The 24054-nt window shown below is 50.2% G+C and overlaps 1 protein-coding gene and 1 long non-coding RNA gene across 4 annotated transcripts in view; one reads left to right on the forward strand and one right to left on the reverse strand.

Annotated features, from left to right (window-relative positions):
• Positions 1-24054, reverse strand: part of NCOR2 (nuclear receptor corepressor 2) — a 237704-nt gene that overhangs the window by 119442 nt on the left and 94208 nt on the right. The window contains exons 4-5 of the mRNA XM_027733181.2: positions 22583-22763; positions 1607-1786 (exon numbers count right to left, since the gene is read on the reverse strand). Of these exons, the coding sequence (XP_027588982.2) occupies positions 1607-1786; positions 22583-22763 (361 nt within the window). The remainder of the gene's footprint in view (positions 1-1606; positions 1787-22582; positions 22764-24054) is intronic.
• Positions 14478-18271, forward strand: LOC113994293. 3 transcript variants are annotated; one of them, XR_005562642.1, is made up of 5 exons: positions 14478-14602; positions 14817-15030; positions 15424-15472; positions 16537-16786; positions 16990-17474. It is a non-coding gene; the product is annotated as an uncharacterized LOC113994293 (long non-coding RNA). The 3 variants fall into 3 exon arrangements; XR_003543003.2 differs by lacking the exons at positions 15424-15472; positions 16990-17474 and adding an exon at positions 17983-18271; XR_003543004.2 differs by lacking the exon at positions 15424-15472.

The raw sequence follows: 24054 nt of genomic DNA on the forward strand, positions 1-24054 counted from the left end.
CCAACAATAAAAAAACATTTCCTTACGGCAGGGCAGCTTGATTTTAACGGCAGGGAGCATATGCTCCGTCAGCGTCAGCAGCAGCTCCTCAGCATCCCTGAAAAGTCAGGCAGTGGATCACTGGAGTTGTCAGTCCTTCCCACTGCCATGAAAGGGACCTTCACTGCCATGCTGGGCACATATCCCACTCGGGAAGCCCTTCTCCACAGTAGGAAATAACCACGGTTTGCACCTCCTTCCTCAAATGTGAGTTAAAAACGGACCAGCAGCTGGACTGCCAAGTGGGAGAGGACACCAGTATTTTGTCTGAGCCTCCTAGGAGCGAGAGGGGAAGGGTTGCCTTCACCCAGCTCCCACCAAAACCAGCAAGAGGAACCTCTGTGGTTTCCATCGCTCCAGATGTTCCTTTGGGCTCTGTGAGCTGCCAGACAGGGCTGCTTCCTCACACCCCCAGCACAGCTGTGTCTGCCCACTCTTGGTTCCCTCTCCCTAAGCACTCTGATGCCACTGCAGATATAAAGAAATACATAGAAAAAAAGGGTCCTTTGCATTAATTAAACCATACTGTTTGAAAGCAAAACCAAAACATCCTGCTTTGTCTTGCAGGACAGAAAGGAACAGTGTTTGGTATGGGAAAACACAGAACTGTTGGGGAAGGTCAACTGCATGCTCATCCTCCAGGAGCTTTATCCAACAGCCCAAGTAGAGGTTTTGCTCCATTCCCAAATTCCTACTGCACACCCCTTGGGAAAGGTGGCTCCTCTCAGGCAGTTTGGGATTAGCAGTCATCAGGGAGGTTCAGAAACTGGCCCCAAGCAAAGAAAATAAAACTAGAAAGAGAGAGGCAGAGAAGTGATTTGCTTAAAGAAGAGAAAGCCTTTAAGTCTGTGGGTTTTTTCACAGACGTCCCCAAAGGTTTTGTCATATTAATCTCTTAATGGGTTTATGGTAATTGTGTACAGGCCAACACCAAGAGGCCCATCCTTCTGGTGGGGAGTGCTCCTGTGCAGGGGTAAAGCAGCAACCAGAAAGTTCAAATCCCTGGCTCAGGCACAGCCCAGACTGGAGCTGGACCAGACGCTGCTTATGGCTGCAGAGCTGGAAAGCCCCAAAGATGGGGACTGGGTGCACAGGAAGGGCCATTAGGATGTCACAGCAATGTTTTAAACAGCCCAGTCCTGAACACTGCCAGCAACAGCACTGGGGAGAGACAATTGCTGGAAAGGAAAAAGAAAAGACCTTGTGCTATGCTGGGCTGTTCAGACAACTCGGGGAACCCAGCCTGTGCTTCCAGCTCTGCCGCTGACCACTTGCATGCCCGTGGGCAAGTCATCAAGGACATATTTTTCTCCCTTTAAGGTTCTCTAACAGGCAAAGAGCCTACAGGCTGGATTTCCAAAGCTCCCTCCCTCATCTTGCAACTACCAGCTCCAGATTGCTGGCACAGCAGTGACCTCCCATGTCACAACAGGGAGCAGGGATACAGATGATCCTGGTGCACTGGCACTGCCACTTCCCCTCTGTGGACAAGCATGGGCAAGGACAGGGCATAAGGTGGCACACAGAACCAAGGACGTGTGCTCCCCTGCAGACTACAGCCTCTTACCTGCTTCTTCTTCAGCTTGGAGATCTGCTGCTCCACCATGGTGATCTCACGGTCCACACGGTCCATGTTCTGGATGAGCTCCTCCTTGGACAGCCGGGCCGGCAGCAGGTCCAGCTCAGCGTCAGGGTGAGCAGGGCTCACAGGCGACACAGGCTCCAGTTTGCCAGGCAGGCCGCGATCCTGGGGAACATAAAACAACCATGTCATCTCTCTCCCAGGAGACTCTGGATCCTTCTCTTATCCTGCCACAGCTCCCTGGCCCATTCCCAGCCTTCTGAGATACACAAAATCCTCAAAAAACCTGCCAGACTAGGGAGTACCAGCTGTCAGATCACATCACCTCCACAACCTCCAGCATCTCCACAGAGCACCAGGTTACTCTCCCAGGGATGTGACAGCAGCTCTTCCTCCTGCCAGAGCCTCAGAGGCTCCCACCACCTTGAGTGCTACCTGCATTCCTACAGGATCAATAAACACATCCATATTCAGAAGCTCTCAACAACACTGTCCCTTCATAGGGCTCAGGGCTACATCTTCTCCATAAGAATGAGGCATCACAGACACATTCTCCTCGGACACAGCCACAGCTGTGAGATAAGAGCAGCATTAACCACAGAGAAGGAGAAGGGGCTATGAGGGCAGCCCCAGGGAGGAAAGAGGGCTTCCAGCTCCTTCATGGAAGCCCTCCTCCATCTCTTGTTAAACTCTGGGGGTGCTCCAGTTATTGGATGTTAAACACATCCATCTGGAAATGGAGAGAAAGGGCACAGGCGAGTCAAGATAAAAACAGACCAAACTGACAACTTTTTGCAAATTCCAGGGGAAGAGGCTCTCAGGTCAAAAAGAGCCTTCAAGTCAGAGACTGGAGAGATCAGCAAAACCTCCATGGCCACGACAGGGAGCAGCTCTACTGGCCATGGTCTGGAGGGAAAACGCACCGAAACATTCAGCTTCGCCCCCAGCAATGCAACGACTTTGCTGAGCCCAACAAGTTGGTATCCCAGGAGCATCCCAGAGCCATGCCATCCCTCCTGCACACCTCCCTTCACCTCTCCAGCTCCAAGTGAAGGAGCCCATCTCCTGCCAACACAAGCTGCATGCCTGGATGAGTCTGCCCACCATGGATGAATGCACCTGGGATGAAGAAGCTGTTTAATAGCCACCGGCCACAGAGATGGGGATCACAGCAAACCATCAGCCTACCCTGACCCGGGATGCTCCTCTCTGGCAGCCATCCAACACCTTAATTAAAAGTTTATCTATTCATTTGCTTAGCGAGCGGATGGATTTCTTTTCCTGGAGGAGGAGGAGGAAGAGGAGTGGTGGCTCCGTTTGTAACCATAAACCGCTGCCAGGCTGGGCAGCTAGCACGTCGCAGCTGCTGTAGGGAGGAGGGGAGGGACGGGGGGAGGCGAACAAGGGAAGAAGTTCACACAACTTTGCTACCTTCATTACAGCAGCCCTGTACAAAGCCAACATTGTTCTGCTCCAACTGGTGCTGAGCGTCCTCCCCTCTGCGCTGACACAGCCACTGGCGAGCGGCCAGGGCTGACCCTCTGCCCAGGCTGGTTCTCCTGCGGGGCAAGGGTGCCACAAACGAGCTTGGATGGTGGCTCGTGGACCCCTCTGTGCTCCCCCATCCAACAAAGCACATGGATGATGGCCCTGGGTTGTTCACTGGCCGTGTGGCAGCTCATGCCGAATGTGGCGAGCGTGCAGATGCCACCTTGGAACCGTTCAGCATCTCAACAGCATGTGCTTACTGTGAAGCAGAACCAGGCAGGGTGGCCTCCCTCCTGCTCCTGTCCTAGTCGGCACGAAGCATGGTGAGCTCTCTCCTGGGAGGCTGCACCCACAGCCCAGTAGAGCCACAGGGAGCTGGCTTTGAAGGCAGTCCCTGTCTGCTGGGGCTGTGCTCAGATGGGCTCTGCCCTGTTTCCCTCCATAAGGGATGGACAACATCATCCACAGCACAGCTGGAACAAGGTGAGACAAAAGAGGATGGTTCCCAACAAAGTGGTCATGTCCCAGGACACCAGCATTGATCACTGGTACCTTCCTCCTTCTCTCTCCTGCTAAAACCTGCTCTAGTTGGAGGAGACATCAAAACATCAAGAAGGGAACCACTGTTGGGTGCAGCCTCAAGGCACCAATGCTCTTCCCACTGCTGCCATCAAGGGACAGAAAGCAAAGGAACACCCAAAAACATCGTCCTCGCTGCCTTGTCTGGGGCTCATCCAGCCCCATGAGCACAAAGGCACTGGAAAGCTAAGCTGGTCGTATCCAGCGTCCACCCAGAAGAGAAACTAGAAGACGAGCATCAAAGCTTTCTGGAGAATTCCAAAGAGCAGATCCCATATTGTTATACTTTCACAGCATTAGACATCAAAAATGGTCAGTCTGCTGCAGTAGAAAGGCTTTGTGTTCTCCACAACTGAGGGGTTTTTGTGGGTTTTTTTTCAAGTCAAGAGGAGCAGGACAACCACAAGAAGCAAAAGATAAATTAAGTGTTCATAAAATCTCATTCAGATTAAGGTACAGGAAGGGGAAGTGGCAGTGGCTTGTAGGTGGGTAGGTTTTTCTAAAGGAAAGCAAGCTACCTGCCAAAAATGTAGGAGAGAAAGGTTCCTCTCTGTGCACACGAAACAAATGATACTCTCACATCTCTGCCAATACGCAAGACAGGGCATTTTGAAACTTTTACTTGGCACAAAACCCCTTTGAAACCTGGTTCCTGATACATTTTTATCTTTTTACATTGCAGAATATGAAGCAAAAGAGCAGCAAAGCTAAGTAAGAGAAATAGCTGCAAGTCACAGCATAAACAACATGATCATCATCATCTGGTATTAGGACATGATTATATCAATAGAGAGAGGCAGTGTCCCTCACATAACTGGGCACTGTCATGTCACAAGCACCTCTCTAAATCAAGGGAATGACAAGCAACAAGAGGAAGGAAAAACCAAAACTGAAGGCAAAAAAAAATCTTGCCCATGCAACGATGTCCAAAAAGCAGAGCTCCCAGATTTATGCAAGGCATGAAGCCGCCCTTCTTCTAAATCACAAAAATGGGTTGAAAAGAGGTTTGCAAAGACCAGAATCCACCCAGAGCCTGGGGCAGACTCCAACTGTCAGAGGTATTTCAACTAGTGCTCTGTTTCCTACTGCTCTCAAGAAATGGCTCAAAATATATTCCCCTGCTCCAGACGGTGTCATACCCGGGCTCTGAACAAGTGCAGTGTGAAACGTGAAATTCTTCTTATTAACGTGAAGTCACAGACTTCCAAACCAGCAAGAGCTGGGAGAGCTGGAATAAATCTGCTGGAGGGAAGAAAACAATTACCGCATTACTCAAGTTGATATTTTCTCAGTAATTATACTGTTTCCATGTGATTTGTTTTTACACACGGCTAACAGCTACTGCAGCTCCTGTTTATCCCTGGCCTTGTTTTGTGATTTATATGATAACAAGGGTGGGTGTGTGGGGGACAGAGGCTGCATAAACCTCCCCGCAGCAAGAGGAGGTGCTGGCACTGAAGAAAACAATTATCACTGAGGAGGCTGTCAAAGAGCAAGGGCAGGCTTTGGGGTGGGTTTCTTCTGCATGCTTAGGGATAAAAATTGCCAACATAGATAACAGAGCAAGCCTGCTACAAGCTATTAGGCAGTGACTTTAAAAACACGGGAGAAAGAGGGGAAAGGAAAAGGATAAGACATCTGCCTGTTGATGCCTTGGTAAATTTGATATCTCTGCCTTCAGATACACCAGCAACTGGGTCCACAAGAAAAAATACAGTGGGAACCCCAACCCTGGTCCCAGGACACAGTGCCCCAAACCACTGCCACCTGCTTATTTTGCATTGCTGACCCACCTCATGATACCCCCAGGGAGCTCATGGGAGTTGCCGGGATGGAGAAGAGCATCTGTGCCATGTTTCAGCTCAGCACCTACAGCTGGATGCAGCCCAGCCTCTGGGAAGGGTCATTTTTCTCAGCTGCTTCCCACCTTCAGGAGATGGCAGATCAGGAGCTCTGCTCCATCCACACCTAACTCTTGCTGCAAAATGCATTTTGACCTTGCTGATCCCTTGACTGCACCAGCTGCCTCTTCAAAACTCTGCAGTGGAGCTTTCCAGCCTCCACACCCCCTCAGTGCATACCAAGAGAACAGAGCCACTTGCCTGGGACAACCCTCAGGATCTCCTGCACAGCACACAGTGTTTGCCCTACATATCATCTTCAGGAAGTCCAGGTCTCTCCCTGCCTTTCTAATCCAGATCATTAGCGATGTTCCCCCAAGCCCAGGACAGAGATTTAGGGATGCCAACATCATCTCTTCCACAGTCTGTTCACTTTCTAATTATCAGCCAGCAGCAGCGTTTCCTGCTGGAGCACCAGGAGGGATTAAGAGGTGTTATCTCCAACTCCTGCCTACTCGCACATCTCGTGTCCTCATGGGTTGGAGAAGATTGCCAAAGCAGGCAGGATAGGCTGGGGCTGCTCAATTTGTGCCCAAAAAACCCATATGAATTTGTGATTAGTGGGCTCCCTCAGAGGGGTACACATCTGTCACTAGAGCCTCTCACAGCAGCACTGAGCCAGTGAACATCCCAGCATTCCACCAACCAACACCCCTCCCAAACCCCCACCCGTGTGAGACTGTGCCACATGGCAGAGCCAGCAGCTCATCCTCCCTGTTCAGGAGCCCACGGATGAGCAGCATCACACTCTGAGTAGGCAATGAGCCCCGGGGCTTTCCCACACTCCCTGGGACAAGAGCTGAGCAGGAAAGTCAACATCCCACACCTCCATCCATCAGGTTTTAAGGTAAAAACACACATATAAAACTTTTAAATGGGCCAAATACAAACCAAAGGAATTTTTTTTTTTAACTGGAAAAGCGTCCACCACATTCTGACATATCAGCAGCCCCACGATGACAGCACTGACAGGAGGAAAATGGGGCTGAAAAATAACGTGCTGTCTCCCCGAGGAGACGCACAAGTACGAAGTCAGGGAGCCCGAGCAGTGAAAAAGTACATCGAGTTACTGCAACTCTTTTGTTCGCGGCCATCTGCTGTGCTAATGACTCTTTCAGCAGCCCAGCCCTTCAAACGGGGTTTTAATTCTTAAATACTGCTGGGCTCTCGCTGGGCTGCATCCCTGTGTGCTGGGAGGGCTGCCCAAGCGGGATGTAGATGTGTGTCTGCTCTGGGGAGCACCTGTGGAGTCGTTTACCAGCCATGAGAACATGGGTGTTCCCAAGCAAGGCCAATCACTGCTCCTGAGGGATGCCAGGTGTGGGATCAAGGCATCACCCACCTCTCTCCTCTGTCCCCACGCTCCATGGCATGTGCAGGCACTGGGGGAGGAGCAAAACAGGGATCACTTTCACTGGATGCAGCCCAGTACGTGCTCTCATGGGAATTCAAGAAGCTGAAGACCAAGGAGCTGTCTGAAGACAAAGCTGGGGTTTTTTAAACTTAATTCCTTTTTTTAAATAAATCTGACTTTACGAGAAGGCCCACGAAATTCCTTTCCCCTGTAATCCAGCTGAATTCCATGCAGACAGAGCAAAAAAAATCCCAACAATTTCTAAGCTTGCACGAAAGTAGGTCAAAAAACTTCCCCAATGTTTCAACAGCTTGAAGCAATTTAATTGCAAAACCAGTACCAAATGCTGACCCTCCCTCCCCGCCCCCCCCTCCCCCTGCCAGATTTACGAGGGTGGTAAAACCTCGCCAGCGAGTGTCTCAGTTCAATGCACTACCCAAAGCCTTGTATCTTGTCTCACAAAACTTGCTTGTGCTCAAAAGAGCCATTCCACGGTGTTATACTGAGCAGATGCTGCCTCTGGATCTCGGGATTGCAGAATTCTACAGAAGCACCAGCAGATTCAGCTTATGGACTCAGAGGCAGCCGGGAATAAGGGGTCAATTCCGGAAATACTTACTCAGGCAAACTCCCACTGAAGCCGAAGGCATTACACCGACAAATGGATGCTGTGCCTTTCATTCCCTTCCTGCGTTTCCCCATTAGTGGATAATAATTGCATTGAATGCAAATGTTCCCCACTGACTTGAAGGAGTGATGAATTCTCACCTACCCACGTAGTCATTATAACGAGGAGCTAATTGCTCCACCTCTCATTAAGAATCCCCCAACGCTGCCTATTCTGCATCCCTGCACTTTCAGTTGATCCTAAGTTTGTTCAAACCGTAACTGTCTGGACTGAAATTTTCCATGCTGAACATCACCTTCAGGCTTTTTTAGGCTTTTTTTTTGCCCCTTTTTTTTTTTTAAATAGTGAATTTCAGCCAAAACAACTCTGCAGCTTCCAAGAACAAGTTTACAGGAAAATATGCCTTTCTGCAACATCCAGAAAGATTCTGGGAACCTTTTCTTTGAGCATCTTCAGCACAGTTGATACATCTGGTAAGACTCTCTGCCAGCGATTTGCATTTGTTAACGCTGAAAAAGTGTCCAAGGCAAAAGAAAAGAATATTAATAAAAATCTCATCTTGGTGCTTGCCTAGGGAAAGACTTGGAATCGAGCAAGCAAGAGGAGTGGGGTCCTGGTCCTGGGACACTCCAAGATAGGTACTGCACTCTGCCCGTACTTCTGCAAAGGAAAGGAAAGGGCTGAGCTGGAAGGAACATAATGGCATGTGTGGAGCGTTCCAGGCCAACAGCAAATGCCCTAAAATAGAGATGAATAAATGCAGGAGTCATGGTTGGGACAGAAGGTAAAGCCTGAGACCACCCACCAAAGGATAAGGATGGAGTAAAGCAACCAGAGACCCGCTCGGCACAATACAGAGTCTGTCTCAGGCACTGAACAGAGGGGCATGTAACTCAAAGAGGGTGGGTTCTGCTGCTTCCAGCAAAAAAGGGGAGGACAAATTAAGGTTGTCAGAGTAGCCCATAGAGCAGCAAGCTCTTCTACTCTTCCACCTGAAACTTTAATGTTCTCTCAATAACTTGTTCACCCAGCAGCCACCCAGATCATCACCAGTGCTGCTGTAGCACCCAACAGTGTGCTGACAAGAGTATCACTGTCCCCTAAGCACAGCACTTCAACCCTAAATCCCTACCTCCTATTCACAAACTCAAACCCATGTGTTTAAACGAGCAGAGCTTCCCCCAACCGGGAAGAGACGAAGGCACAGGAGCCCCCCACAGCCTCCCCTCTGCCCACCCCAGTGCAGGAGGACAGTCCCTGCCAGGCATGTCCTGCCCACAGCCTTCTGTGCTGTGGCAGGGACCAGGCTCACCCTCAGCTGGAGCCGGGAGGAAAGCATTGGTGTCTCGGTTTGAGAAGGCAAAACAGCTCCCGTGGGGAACAGCACTGGCTTGTGGCAATGGGAAACAACCACGAAACTGCAGCGCTGGGGAGGCATGAAAAAGGCACCAGGCACGTAACCTATCGGCTCAAGAGCACATCAAAATCCTGCACCAGGATATTCAAAACCACGACCTGGGTGACTAAGACCCGGGAGGCCAAGAGGAGGGGGCTGCCACAAACTCACCTAAACGCCTGGGAGGCACATAAACAACACACAAAGGAGGCGGGAGGGGAGCGCTTGTTTGATGTCTCTTAAAGAGGAACCAACTGTGAAAAACGCTTCTGATTACAAGGAACGCCAAGGCAGGGAGGCAAATTTTTAATTGCCCAATTTGGCGCTCGGCCAGGCAGCAGGGTGAGCACCCCTGGCTGGAGAACCGCATTTTAAAGGTAACACAGCAGAGCCAGATGCTGCTCCTCCAGGCAAAGCCGCCTGTTGCTGAGGCTCAAACCTCCCTCACATTCCCCAGAGCTGGCCAACTTTGGGCAGCCTTCACAGGAACCTCTGAATAATCACCATGGACTTGGAAACATGGGATGTGGTGACATGGCCTCACGTGACTGTCCCTCTCTCCTGGTTTTGTATTTCCTTCTGTGCCTGCTGCTCAGGGAGTTTCTTTAGGGAGACCCCCAGAGAGGCAGAAGGGGTCCCCTGCCTGGGGGTGCAGGCACAATCCCTAAACCTCCTCCAGCAACCTGGAAAGCATCTTGTCAGCCAACCCAACAAACCTCAAGGGAACAGAACACTCACTCTGTGCCTTTGAAAACTTTAGCTTCCCAACATTTTAATTTTTTTTTTTTGGCAATATCACTCATCCTCTTCCAACTGGCACATGCAACAAAGCAAATTCCAAGTCTTTCCAGCACATCAACCAGGCAGGGATGTAGCATCAAGGTCTATGTTAATCCCAGGAGGCATGTTTCCTCCGACAGAGGATGTTGGAACAGTCTGTGCCAAATCCCAGCTGGCCCTTGAGTAGGTAGAAAGCCCTCCAGCCCTAGATGCCACATGAAAAGCATGCCAGAGTTTTGTAAAAAAGGCTTCTGCAGAAAAATATCCCTTTTTATAGCAGTGAAATATTCCAGTGACCAGCACAACTGCCATCACACTGCTGGGACAGCGCCTGCATCCACACTCATCAGTCCTGCAGAAGTGGCAGCCAGGCAACTGCATCCCCTTATATATGCCCTCCTCTGAGCATCCCATTAAAAATATATAATTTCACACCAACTGGAAAAGCTATGTCAGCCAAAAAGCAGGCAGGCAACCAGTCAGCAGGATTAAAGCCACTACAGTGCCGTGTGTTCGAAACATGGGGCCAGATCCTAAGCCAGGCTCAGCACCAAGACACCCAGTGCTGTCCAGGGGTGCTGGGGCATGTAAGCCCCAGCTCAGACAGCTGGAAAGGGCAGGGTGGCATAAGCATGCCAGCAAACCTCCTCCTCTGCTTCCAGGAGCAACTGGCAGGGTGCTCCCAGGTGGGTGCCTGCTCAGCTTGGGGCTGTTCCCCAGGAAGCTCCAGCTCATTCACTGGGTGATGCCAGGTGCATCCTCCAGCACACGGACAAACACGGGGGAGGGAAAATCCACCACAGCAGCTTCTCCAAACCTCACTGATTTAAAAATAAAAAATTGAGGGGAAATGAAAAGACAAAAGCCCTTCTCAGCCTGGTGTTATCAAGCAGAGGAAATGAGACTTCTAAAGCTTCCATTCAGAGAGGAGTGGGGGAGAGAAATCCCACTCCAGACGCACTTGAACGAACAGCTTTTGAAATGGAAATGTTGCTCTTCAGAAACATTTAAATTTCCTCCTATTGCCAGGGAGGAGGCAGGAGGCCGAGGAGGAGCAGGGACTCCTCAGCCATGCACATCCCAGCAGGATACACATAGGGCAGCACTCCGTGGCCCTGTGAAGCAGGGATTTGTCTGGGAGTTAATCAAGATGGCACATAGCATCAATATTGGGAATTTGGCTTGAAAGGGCATCAAATTTAGGGGAGGGAAGGGAATGACTGAAGACAGCTCTTTTTAACCACTGCCACAAGTGAGATACACTTAAAGGCAGCTCCTCCTCCCCCTTCAAAACCACCACCGAAAATTATTTTACCCAAATCCTGGGGACCAAGCTGCCCACCAAGAAGGAGACAGACTGACGGAAAAAGGAAATGCAAACAAGACATAAAATGGTTTGAGCAGTGGCTGAGGTGCACTGTGGGACGAACTCAAACCTCCTCTTCCATGCACCAAGCCAGGATCACCAACAACTCCCCTGGGGACAACAACTACGCTGGGGACTCCCAGCACATTGGGCATGGGGTGACAGTCCCAGCACCAAACCCCTGCTCACTGCCAGCAGCTCCTCTTCCAACTGTGTCAGCTCAAAAAACTGAAATACCTGCTCCTACAGCAATCCACTGAGCTCCTCTCACCAGCTGCATGTCACCACTTCCTTGCTCCAGGTCACCTAATGTACAGATTCATCCTGGCTGTGCTCTCAAGTATATGAAGCTGGACATCAAATACCTCTCATCTCTAAAAACCATGGGGGGCACGATAGGGACAATGCTCTGCCTGCCCCTCCACTGCCCAAGGAATCCACCAGGAGCCTGAAAGCCCCCATGGCCACACAAAATACATCCACTGGTCACTGTCCCAAACTCCCCACAAGCAGCACCTCGGGACACACACAGGTGGGGATGGGGGACACGGCCCCAGCTGCTTGCACCAACTTCCATCTCGGTGCCGTGGAAGAGGTGGTGTAGCACGGATCAAGGCCCTCCACCCCGGCAGGATCCGTGCTGACAGGGAGCACGGGTGGTGCACAGCAGCCGTCAGCTGCACCATCCATCAGAGCCCGCCGCCGGCTGCGCTCAGTGGTTTATTGTTCTAATAATTGTGCAGACACGTGGAAGGGGCTGCCTCGACATTCGCCGCTTGTTTGAGTAGCCATTTCCTTCACTGCTCTGCCTGCTTTTCCATCAGGAGGCCGCATCCTGTGGCAGGCAGGCCATCCCCACCACCATCCCCACGCCGGCGGGGCAGGAAGGTGGGAGGAAGCAACGTCCCCCAGCACCAGGAAACGCAGGCGGGCGTGAGTCCAGATCCGAGCTGGCAGCCAAGCCCTCAACAAGCCCAGGAAACCATGCAAAACAAGCCTTTCATGAGAGTTTTGGATTTAGATGGAGAATTTTTTTTTCCATGATATCCCTCCCCCCATTCAGCAGGTAGAGATGGTCAAAGAGTGCAGGGACCATTGTGGCGTCTCAAATGTGTCACTCCTCGAGCATCGCTCAGCTCTGCAACCAGAGCAAGACTGACCAAGGAAAAACCAAATACTGACAAGAGCGTGGGATAGAGCAGCTCCCAAAGGCTCAGAGCAGAAACACCATTTCTACTACCTGTGAATGGCTGTGGGAGTTACTCAAACCACAAACCTCTGCCCAGGCTGTTCCTGCAGAAAAGCATGAAGCACCTCTGCCTCCCCAGATCAGGGTGTTACAGAAAAACCTGAACATCTCAACTCTCATAGCTAGAATAAGCCCACAGTGAATTTGTTATTATCTGTTAGTAAAGCAGCAGCTTCCCACCAAGGCTGGAATTTCCATCTTGGTTTGGCAGGCACAGGGCTGTGAAATGATTACTGTGTTTACTTTTCCTTTGCTAACTATAAAATCCCATTCCACTGCCCTGCCAAGAATGACTGAAGCTAATAAAATTCAGGCATTTGGAAGAAAGCAATAATAAACCTCCCTTTTGGGGCCTTTATGATGAAATTTCCCCACTCCAATCAGCGATTATGCTGCATTCATGAACACTAGTGATGTCTCCAAGTGCACCCAGATTGACTCAAATCAATATTTAGCTTTGCTTGAGACTGGAGCCCTTCTCCTTGTGTCTGCTGAAGGCAGGATCACTGAACGAGGCTAGAAGAAGCCTTTGAAAAAACACAGCTTACAAATATACGAGGCAGCATATATATGTGTATGTGTATATATATATATATAAAAATGTAGGCTTATCAATTACTTAAAAACCTATAAAAAAGTATATACACATGAAACATTCATGAATGCATGAATTTACAAATCTCTCTCCATTAATATAATGCACTGCATATACTTATATACACACACCCACCTATTCTTTGGGAGTTTTTAGTGTTTGAAGGACTGTAACATTCCTGTGTTTACATCTGCCACTCTCTCTGCTGCCGAGGCAGAAACACATTAACTGCTACAGGCAATGTGCTCTACATCATACCTGAGATGGCTGGCACAAGATAAAATAGCACAGACCTGAAAACCAACCTGAAATAAAAGCCTGTGCTTGGTTCGGTCGCATAACCACGTGGGACAGCTTGACCTGCACCAGGCAATGGCTCTTTCTTAAGCAGCCACAGGAATGACAGCATCCAAAGTGGAGATCAGAAGGCAGAAACGATCACTGCTGCTCCTCAGGGAACAGCACAGGGAGGAAAGAAATCAGACCCTGTTTGGGCAGTGACCAGAGCAGGCTGCTCGAAGGCAAGCCAAGGAAGCGTTACTGTGCAGGCACAGGCAGGGATACAGGGGTTAGCAGGCATGTACTGGAGCAGGATCCTGTGGCTCTGCAGCTCGGGGAGAACCCCTTGGGTTGCAGCAGAGGACTGGGAAACCCCACACCCATGGCCCATCTCCTCCTCTGCTGCTTGGCACTGCCAGAGGACAGAGCACCACAGAACAGTTTCCTCACAGGAAAAGGTACAGGGTTAAAGAGACTGCCAGCCCTCAGCCAGGATTAAGGTGAGCAGAACCTGGGTGGAATGCTGGCACCTGCAGAAGATACTCTGTCAGAGAGCTGAGATGACCAAAGAGTAACCAGATCGAGGTCAAGACTGTGAGGAGGTGGTTCAGGTCATTTAACCCCACGCTACTTCTCCCCCACTAATTTCTGCTTTTGATCCACCAAACTGGGGGTTGGAGAGAGCACATTGCTCCCACCCTGAGCCAGCTCTGCTGCTGGGTAAAAGCCCATTTCCAAGGGCAGAGGGAACAGGCTCCACTGCGCTCTCGCTCTTTATCCTCCTGGAAAAAGGTGCCAAGAATTAGAATTACATTTTTCGAGAGCAGCAGAACAAGCCAAGGGCCTGTCAGCTTGTCCTAAAACAACCCCTCTCCGCTTGCCGAGCACACAGCCAGCATTCCTGACACACACCAGCGTCCATCGCCCCCCGGCCCCCCCCATGCAGCACGAAGCTGCAGAGCCAAAAAACCCTCTGAATGTTCTCTGCCTAAAACACAGCCAAAGAGTTTTTCTGTTTAAAAAGCAAGTTTGGGTCCAAAAAGAAAGGAGGTTTTCAGCGAGTGATTTTAACTAGGCCCTTTGGCACTCGACAGCTCCTCTCTTGTTATCGATGCTAAGGGTGTTGTTAAGAGATGAGGCTCCACGAAGCACGAACGTGAAGTCACAGAGCTTTAGCAAGGGCTGTTGCCATGTTCAATATGTTATTACAGCTCCATCACCACAGGCACAAAGAGCAGCAACTCATCTCTGCCAAATCCATCTCTGAAATCACTCCCCCACTCCATCCCCTCCAGCAGCAGCAGGCAAACACCATCGATTGCTGTTGCATCTCCTCCAAGGCTTCCACCTCACACTGGGAAGGAAGGTATTAGCATGAAATACCCTCCTCCTCAAAACACAGCACCCAGGATCAATCTGATGGGTGTCACAACTCACTGGCTTTCCTGGTGTGAGTCAGAACAGTAGACAGGCTGCATTTCCTAACCATGGAAAAGTATAGCACCAAAAATGTGCTCAGTGCTGTATGTTCATGGAGAAGATGCCTGAGCTGCTCCCACCAAACCTCTTGCCCTCCCCAGGAAGACCCTTGGAGAGAAGGGGTGTGCACAGTTGCTGAAGAAGGAGGGTAGCCGAGCTCATCTGCAAGATGTCCAGCAGCACCCACACCCCTTCCTAGAAAATCAGGGGAAGAGAAGAAAACCAGATAAGGCTGAAATTGCAGCAGGAGAAGAAAACAGCCAGGACATCCCTGTTAGTAGCAGGACTGAATTCTTCCCTAGAACTTTAATCCAGGTGAGGGGTTCTTTTTTCATACAAGTGTACTAAATGGGTTGAGCACACGCAGCGGCGGTGGCTGGCACAGCCCTCCTCACCCCACACCTTACCCGTGCTCTGGAGCAATGCAGAGGAGACCAGTACCAGTTCCTGCCATACCAACCCTATTTTTTAAATCCCACTTGAGGACTGACAAAATAGCAAACTAGCTCTGCTCTCTCCTGCGTGTCCAGGACATAACAGGGCACATTAGAATCCTTGCTATGGAAGATAAAATAGATACACGTAACATGTATAAACACTTCAGAGATGGAGAAGAAAAGTCTCCCTGAACCCACACAGCACACCCAGCTCACCAGGCTGCCCCCTGTTGCAAGCAGAAAGAGCTGGCAATATTTCTTCCAATTACAGGGGTGAGGCACACAAAGTCAAGGGACTTTCTTTCCCTCCAGCAGATCAGGTGAGATGTCGCACTGCGCGAGCCTTGTAATATTGACAGAGTGGAAGAGAAAAGTCCAATTATGTAAATGATGAAGCAGGCTCCCGAGAAGCAGTCAGCCTTATCACATTGCCCTTCACCACTGCTGTGGCTTGAAAGGCAATTTAAAAGGTTGTTTTGGATGTCGATCACCACAAATGAGCCGAAGAAGTGCGAAACAACCTGTGCTTGAGGCACTGTCAGTTCTCCTGTTCATTTTCCAGCTGCACTGAGGCTCAGCCCTGCTGTCTGTAGCTTAGGGACCAGCACAGGCTGGAGCAGCCAGGGCAGGGAAGAGCCAGGCTGCAGGTGGCTCAGGGAAGGGTCAAGGGTTTTTACATGCTGCTTCTGAAATGTTTCCGCAGCCCATGAGGGCTTTCCCTGACATATCCAAGTCTCTCAGGCCATACTTCAGTTCTTTGGCCATAGGAACTTCAGGTGAGAAATGGAATAAAACTAGTTGTCTTGCAAAAAGGGCTGGCTGGAGGAGCCGAACATCTCACAAGGACTATGCAACACCCAAAAGCATCTGTTTTTCAAATGAAACCAGCATGAGCCCGTGCACAGGACAGAGATTCCAGATACAACACTCCTCGGGCTGTTTGTTCCCTTGGCTTCCCGTCCCACGCTGATGCACAGCACAGGCTGCTGACAACCCCTCACAGCCACCCTGGCACAGCCACTGCACAGCGGGCGATGGAATGGACTGCTGGGCATGGCAGGAGATCCACTCTGCTTGCATATGGCAGGCACACACTCCCAAAGGTGTGTGTTCACACGCAGGTGAGCAGGAGCCAATACACTCACACTCATCCTCACACAATTTGGAAATGATCTTCAGAGCAGGGAGGAAAGCAGGGGGTGGGAGAAATCCAGCCATAAGTGTTTGCGCTGTGACAACGTGAACAATGCAAATATTTCAGCTTTTAAATATGTTTGGAATGACAGAGAATGCCAACATCTCCCTCATCTTCCCAGAAATAGCTTTGAATCATTGCTGCCCTAACGTAAATTCCCTACCCCACCGAACCATTTCTTGCAAACAGATTTTTATCAGGCACAAGTCGACAGCAAGAGCAAGCCCACGGCAGATGGGTGGACGTCAAACACACTGGAGGAGGATCCTCCTACAGCTCCTGGACTTGACAACCCTACTCCACTCGCTCCTGATGGGCACTCAACTCCACTGGCTCGGCTTCTCAGGGAGAGCCCAGCTGCCTCCCAGTCATGGCTGCACAGAGAGTTAACAAGAACTGCCATTCTCCGCAGGGGAAGGAGGACAAAAGCAGGAAAGAGGTAGGTGTGTTTGTACCCACTAAAATGGTTTCATTTCATTGCTCAGACCTGAGGTTAGAGCCATTTCCACTGAAGTCTGCTCCTCCAAGAAGCAGTTGGGAACCACGCAGCGTGTGCAGGCTTTGCATCGAACAACCCACAGTCCTTGGGGCAAGAATTGTTCTTTTCATGGCAACGTGTTTGAGGCATTTCATCTTCCACAGGGTTGGTCAAGCCGCACACTGGCAGAGGTCTCACTGGGAGGGAGCAACAGGATGCTGGCAGCATGGGTGTGTCCCCTGTCCATCAGTGCTACTGCAGCTCCTCAAGATCCCTCTGCCTGGGTGTCCTGCAGCGCTTGCTGACAGGCACCCCTTCCCCAAAAGATTTGGGCACGGCCACAGTTGGCCAAGTAAGCACCTCCCTCTCCCATGGCAGAGGTGCACGGCCAGGGAAGACAGCCCAGCTATTGCTGGGTCCCTGCTTCCAGACGATCACCAAAAGCCCAAGAAACAAGCCCAGAACTCTTTTTCCCAAGTGAAAAACAACCCCCAGTGGGGAAGGGAGAGCCCAGCGTGATCCACACTGCAAACACAAGAGGCTACAGGAGGACACGCGTCCAGGGACGGCCGACACTCACAGCTCCTTCCATTCTCCAGCCCCTCTGCGCTATTGTTCCACAGCAATAAATCACGGGGAGGTGCTGGAATTCTGGGCTGTTTTCTACAAGAGGGAGCCTGGGGTGCCGGATCTGAGATGCCGCCTCGCTTTTGCTTGCTAATTCCCTCGGCGGCCGCTGTGCTCAGCGCCGTTCTGAGCCCTCCACTCCCACGCATCCCGTCGGAGCTCTGAGCTCTCCCAGTTCAAAGCACTGCTGCGTGTCCACTCCCTCTGCTCCCCTCCCCCAGCCCTGGATTACTCAATTAGAGATTATGCTTTTGCCAGTTACCTCCAAGCCAACTGGGGCCTTTGCCAAGGTCAACACAAGTTCCAGCCAGTTTCATTAATAACTGCGAGACCAACCCACTGGAAACTCTGAGAGGTTAATCCCAGCAACAGATCAATGTTCCCATAACAAAGCCACGGAGCAGAAACGCGACTGGTGATTTACCAGCCAGCCCAGCTATCTGTGCCGGGAGCTGTGGCACTGCCCCTCTGCCCCGTACCAGGGCAAACCCTGCTGCCAGAGACCCCCATCTCCCACTCCTCTCTCCTAGAACATTCGGCAAGGGATGGAGCAGTGACCAGGGCCCAGCACTGCCAAGGCCCAGCCGGCGCTGCGAGGAGGAAGCAGGGCTCCCAAAAGGCCTTTCGGCTGTCCTCGGTGCCCTGCCAGCCTGAGGCCGGGGCAGGAGTTAGCAGGCTAGCCAAGAGCCTTTCCATCCCACAGCCTGTCTTCCAGGAGTTCACTGTAAATTGGGCTCTGGAACGGGCAGCCAGTGTGAAATTTGGCATGTACGCTGCTGGCTTCAATGCATCATTAAAAAGGCATTTCAAACGTGTTAATTCCTCCTTTTTCAATTAATTGCTTTTAAATCTACATTAATATGCATCAAAACAAAATACCCTTTGCCCTAATTTCTGCTTTGCCATACATATTTCCTGGCCTTGGTGCTGTCTTTTCCAAAACTCCCCCCTCTCCCTTTTCTTATTCCATTTTTCAGTCCAGAACACAACAAAAACACTCACACAGAAAGGGAAGAAATTAAAACCTTTCCACAATGTAAAGCAGAGTCCAAGTCCTAACAACACATGGCTTCTTAATTGCCTTTTTCCATCCATAGTTGTTAATCATTTTACAAAAGAGGGAAGTGGCATTGTCCCTTGTACAGATGGGGAAATCTGAGATACAGAAAGGGGAAGAGACTTACCCGGTGACCAGCAGCCTGCCAGGGCAGATGGCAGCAAGGTTCAGGTTTCCTAAGCCTCCACCCAGCCCTGTACCCGTGGGATTACATGGCTCCTGTAAGTGAATTCCTGTCGGAGCAATAAGCTACACATAAGTGCAGCCAGCCAGCTCTTGCAAAGGGGACTAAATGCAGATCACGACTGACTCACATCCTATAGGAAGGAGCAGCAAACCACATATGTGGTGGAAGAGCAGTCCTAAAAATGGGGAGAAGAACAAGTGGAAGCACAACAGGAATAAGAAGAGATGGAAAGGGGAGAGGCAGGATGAAGCTCCAGCTCTGAAGAGGGGAGAGCAGGCGCTGATCGACCAGACGTGCCACGCTCTCCGTCCCCACAGGGCAGGATCGCAGGCAGCACCAGCTGCGCACGTCTGCGCAGGGACAGGGATCGTGCACAGCATCGCTGGCCTGCTCTGGGGCTGCCTGCTTTACTCCTGGCTGCTGCTACCTGATGGAGGTCCGTGACTTTATTGGAAAGAAAGAAAGCAGAAGCCACCAAGGGTCCTGGGAACAAGCTCCTGCATCTCTGCCAAAAGCACACCTGGCAAAGCCACATCAACGGCAGCTTTTCCAATGAATCCCACATCCAGGCTTGCAGTGATGGAAAAAACAGCCCTGCTTTAACTGTGCCTGGTTATTGTCAGCCAGCTCAAGGGAGCACCTTCCCAGGGGCAGTGTCAGCCCTGGTTGGCACAGAGTGCATGGGGAGATTTCATTTCTCCCCAGCAGACTGAGCTCACCAGAGCCCTCCTGGCCACATCCAGCAGCAGGATCCCAGGACCACAATACTGCAGCAACATGACAGCAATCCCTCTTGCTGGGAATTAGATGCTCAAGTGGGGGAAAGCAGGCAAGAAAACAACCTTCTGTTCCCTGACTTGAAAAGAAACACCAGTGTTTGAGGATATGAGCAGTGTGAGGTTCGTAAGGAAAGGTAAATCTTTTACTGGGCCAAGTGAGATTTAGCTGAAAGCTGCTGCTTTTGAAAGGCATGCTGCTCAAAAGCATGTCTGCTTTCTCCAGATAGAGTGTGCTGATCCAAGAGAAGACATTACCTTCTCCTTACAGACTAAGCCTCCTACTTGGAGTGAGGCTGCAGTGATCCTGAGCAGGGTTAAGGGGTGCAGCTCACCCCGTATCTGGGAGAGGTAGATGAGGAATAAAAGACATGAGAGATCCACTTCTCTTCAGCGAAAAAGCTCTGGAACCTGCTTTTACCACATCAAGCATTTACCACATCAATTACTCTATCTGTGTTTGGAGCACAGATGTGTCAAAGGCCTTGGAAATGTGCAGGAATGATGTTGACTTCTCTACCCCGGGCTGAAGGTTGGTAAATCCAGTTATCAGTGGTTATCAGGGATATGCTAAACTCATACCCCACCACAGACTCGATTCTGCATCTCAGCCCCACCACAGCTCTGAAACCAGCAGAGACCAAGATGTATCCACTGCCCGGGAGCAACATCCATTACAGTTACATCCCCTGGGACAGTCAGACTGGCGCCCAGAGTGTGTAACCAAACCCCTACCCTTTTTGTTGAGGGCTTTGTGGAGCTCTTACCGTGTAAAAATTAGCTCAATCTGTAAAATCACCATGAAAAATCGTCCTAGCACTGTTACTCCAATGAGTAAACTGAGCTCCTCCCCACGCAGTGACTGCACCAGCGTGGAATGGGGTAAGGAGTAAGGGAACAACTCCTAGGATACTCCATCTAAACAACCAGCAGCGTGTTTAGCAATACTGGGCTCACATGGTGTGTTTCACCCAAGGAGCTCACCCGCTTGGCAAAGCTGCCCTAGATAAAGTATTGAGTGACTTCATCAGGCACTGAGTCAGCAGGACAGAGAGAACAGCAAACACCTCTCTCCAGCTCTGGTCACTGGGACACATGTCCTGCCACCATGTTTTTGCCACTGCTCTGGGACACACATCCTGCCAACACACGTGTGCCACCACTCCAGGACATGTCTCACTCAGCACAGAGCCTCTGGGGAAGGTCTTTATCATCTGTCCCAGGTGGTGGGTTACACCGTCAGAGCCCAGTGCTGAATTGCGCAGTTGTTGGCTTAGCAGAGGTGTGAGAAGTGGTTTTACCTGTGTCAGCAGCCCAGATCTGCAAGTGTCCAGAGCTGTGGCCAAAGACCAGCCTCAGCTCTTTGCATTTCCCCTGGACCAGCACACCCAGAACAGCTCCTCCAACATGCTGAGCCTCACAGCAGTGCACACATCAGCTACAGGAGCTTGTCCATGACCTTAATGTCCACCAGCAGTTTATACGCTAGTCTGAGAACAACTAATGCCAAAAGATTGCTATTAACCCAATTTCCCAAGCTGCAAAGGCAGATATACTGCGTGCCCCAGACTTGCCTTCTGCTCCCAACCACTGGATCATCCAGTCTTGCAGTGAGCTCCATCAAACCCATTCTGGAAACAGCTCCTGCTAGTTTAGAGCAACTAATCCCAGTTCCAGTCAGGCTCTCACCAGTCAAAGACACCACATTTTCTTCTTCCTTTCAGACTCTAAAATTACAAATGACTCCACTAAAAGTATAATTTTGTCTTGCTGAATTCTATCTCAGCTCTCTCTCTCTCTCTCTCTCTCTCTTCCTCTTTCATTAACAAATGTTTTAAGCCCCATAAAATGCATGTAATTCTTGGAAATGTGTCATAAACCAAGAAGAAAATGCAGCCCCTAAACTCACCAACTAATGCCTCAAGAGCAGCCTTGCCTATTAGAAACAAATAGCTGAGATGATCTGTGGTTTTCTGGTGAGAGGTAAAACAGAACTGCTGGTGAGAATAATGTGCAGACACAAAAGTCATCCTGGTTTCCTCACATCTTTGGAGAGAGGTATTTTTTGTTTCGGGGACAACTGTGTGTTTTTCCCATCAGCCACTCAACCAACATGCCCTGAGGGCACTCTACTCTTCAGAGCCTTCAGGCCTCCCTTGGCATCTGAAGTACTCCAAAGTTAAATATCCTTCTCATTAAAGATAGCTCAGAGGGATCTCAGGTAAAGCCCACCAGTACCTTATGGATAAGAGATGTCTACATATCCTGGCATTTCCAAGGAAGAGCTTTCTTGCCTGTATATTATTTCAGTCAGCTCCCACAGGGATACAGAAAACCATCCCCATCACCCTGGGTACGGATGCAACTTCCCTTTCCTTTCATTGCAGGCTCAGGCAATTCCCAAGCCCAGTCTGCAGCTGCACTAACCCTCAGCACTGGCATCAAGAGAGCTGTCCCCAGCACATTTATCCAGCACGACTTTCCTGCCAACCAGGAGCGTGTCCAAACTCAAGGTAAAATCAAATACAATTTACCCCAACAGAGCATGAAAGTAAATCCAAACAGGCACACAAGCAAGGGATTTCTCTTTGCAACATTTATTCCATGTGCAGAGGGGACGATCGTAAGTAAATGATTTGCTTTGTTAAATGAGACTGGGACTAGGGAGGCTTTCCTGGGGAAGATTATATTAAAGAACCACCAGAAACCTATTCCAGTCCTTCAAACACTGATATTAAATAAAGAGATGTGATAAATGAGAAATGTCAAGTAAAAATCAAATCAAGGCAGAGTATCCAGAAAAGCCAGACATGGCCATCCTTAATTCAGCCTACAGGAGCTTCCAAATTGTTCTGGTGCATCTAATAGCCTAGTAAAAAAAAGCCTATGACTGTAACAGTTATGAGGAAAGCTGATATGCTTCTGTTTTCCTTAAGTGGTCACCCCATCTCAGGGAATATTATCCAACACCACCAAGCACTGCTCAGTGCATCGGGAACCACCATCTACACTGCATTCAGCAGCAGCTCAAAGGCAGCTCTACATAAGCCAAGGGGATCCCAAAACCCAGACCCCACACCCAGCTGGCAGCCAGGCCATTAGTCTCTTACCTTTGAGAGATCTTCTGTCCCTCCCTGCTGGCTCTGGTTCAGGAGAGGCGAGTGCCGCATCAGGGGGTCCTGCAGTAGGTCCAGGCGTGGCCTCTTGGTTTCAATGAACTCCAAGTCCGATGGCTTGGTCAGGTCAGAGAGATAGGAATGCGCCTCAGTTCTCAGGTGCAGCTCCTGAGACCTGTGGACAAAGGGAAAGGAGGCTTTAGAAAGCAAACCACCCCTACTTTCCCCTGCTCCGCAATCACAAACCACTCTAAGAAGACAGGGCTCAACATCTGCCCATTTTCCAAAAGGATCCATGAGGGGAGGCCAGATGGCCCCGGACTGAGACATCTCAGGCACAGCCCCTTAGCTCGGCTGCTGGGCACGGTGCATCTCCTGGCGCAGGATCACTGCCATCCCCCCAAGCCCAACAGGCCACCCTGCTGTTCCCCTCCTCAGCACTGCCACCATGTCACCTGGAAGGCCTCACGGCCCTCTCCTGTCCCACCACATGTGGTGGGGCTGTCCCTACACCAGGGCAAAGTGAACTAGGCTGCAGGTTTGAGCCTTCCCCGTCATGCCACATGTGTCAGGCTATCCAGAAAGAGCCAAAGCCTGGAAAATCCCCAAATGTGGCCCATAAGTCCCCCTGTGCCTCCAAGATGAGGCGGAGCTTCCTTCTGGTACCTGCACCACTGTTTATTTTTAGCATCTTCCATAGGAATACCAAAGATTATATGTTGGGGAAAAAATGCCTACTCCTCCATGGCTAGACAGTGGGGATTTATTTTTCCAGGATGGGGGAGGAAAGAAAGCAGCCACATGTAGTTGCATGTCTCTGACACAGACCTGGCAGGTTGCAAAGGCACATTATCCAGTGATAGCAACTGCACTGACAAGTCACATCGGGCTCAAGTATCTTTCACCCATTAAATATGATGCAGTTGGTAATACCTGGAGAGTGGGCTTGGTTTTGCTTTTTTTAAACAAATGTAAAACTTTCTTTGTAGCTCTGTTTTCCTTAGCAGGATTCTCTTGTGGGAATTGTAAAGGGATCCTACAAAAATACATTAAACCTTTTACTATGCCCCAGGATCAGCTTTGCTGCAGCAGCTCCAAGGGTGTGTTTTTAACACTTCAGGCAGAAATGTGTCTTAAAAAAATAAAAATAAAACAAAGCACAGGGGATTTAAAGCTTGTGAAAAAACATGGATTTTTTTCTTTTCCCCTTAAATGAGATTGTTGAAGTTCTCCTGAGCTGGTGGTGAAGTGTACTCCTCAGTTACCAAACACCAACAAACTAAACAGCCTTTGGAGCTGCTCGAAGGGGACGGGGAAAGGGGATGTGTTTTTGTCAAGATCAAGAATAAAAACAGGGGTTCTCATGCATCGTTTGGCTCCCACCCACAAACTGCAACTGCTGACATTAAATAGAGAGGATGGCAAAAAGGGAAGGACCCAGAGCCCTCTGAAGCCAGTGGCCATAA

The sequence above is a fragment of the Pipra filicauda genome, unplaced genomic scaffold (genome assembly GCF_003945595.2).
Source record: "Pipra filicauda isolate LSUMZ 115617 unplaced genomic scaffold, ASM394559v2 scaffold14_size4853619_pilon, whole genome shotgun sequence".
NCBI classification, from domain to species: domain Eukaryota; kingdom Metazoa; phylum Chordata; class Aves; order Passeriformes; family Pipridae; genus Pipra; species Pipra filicauda.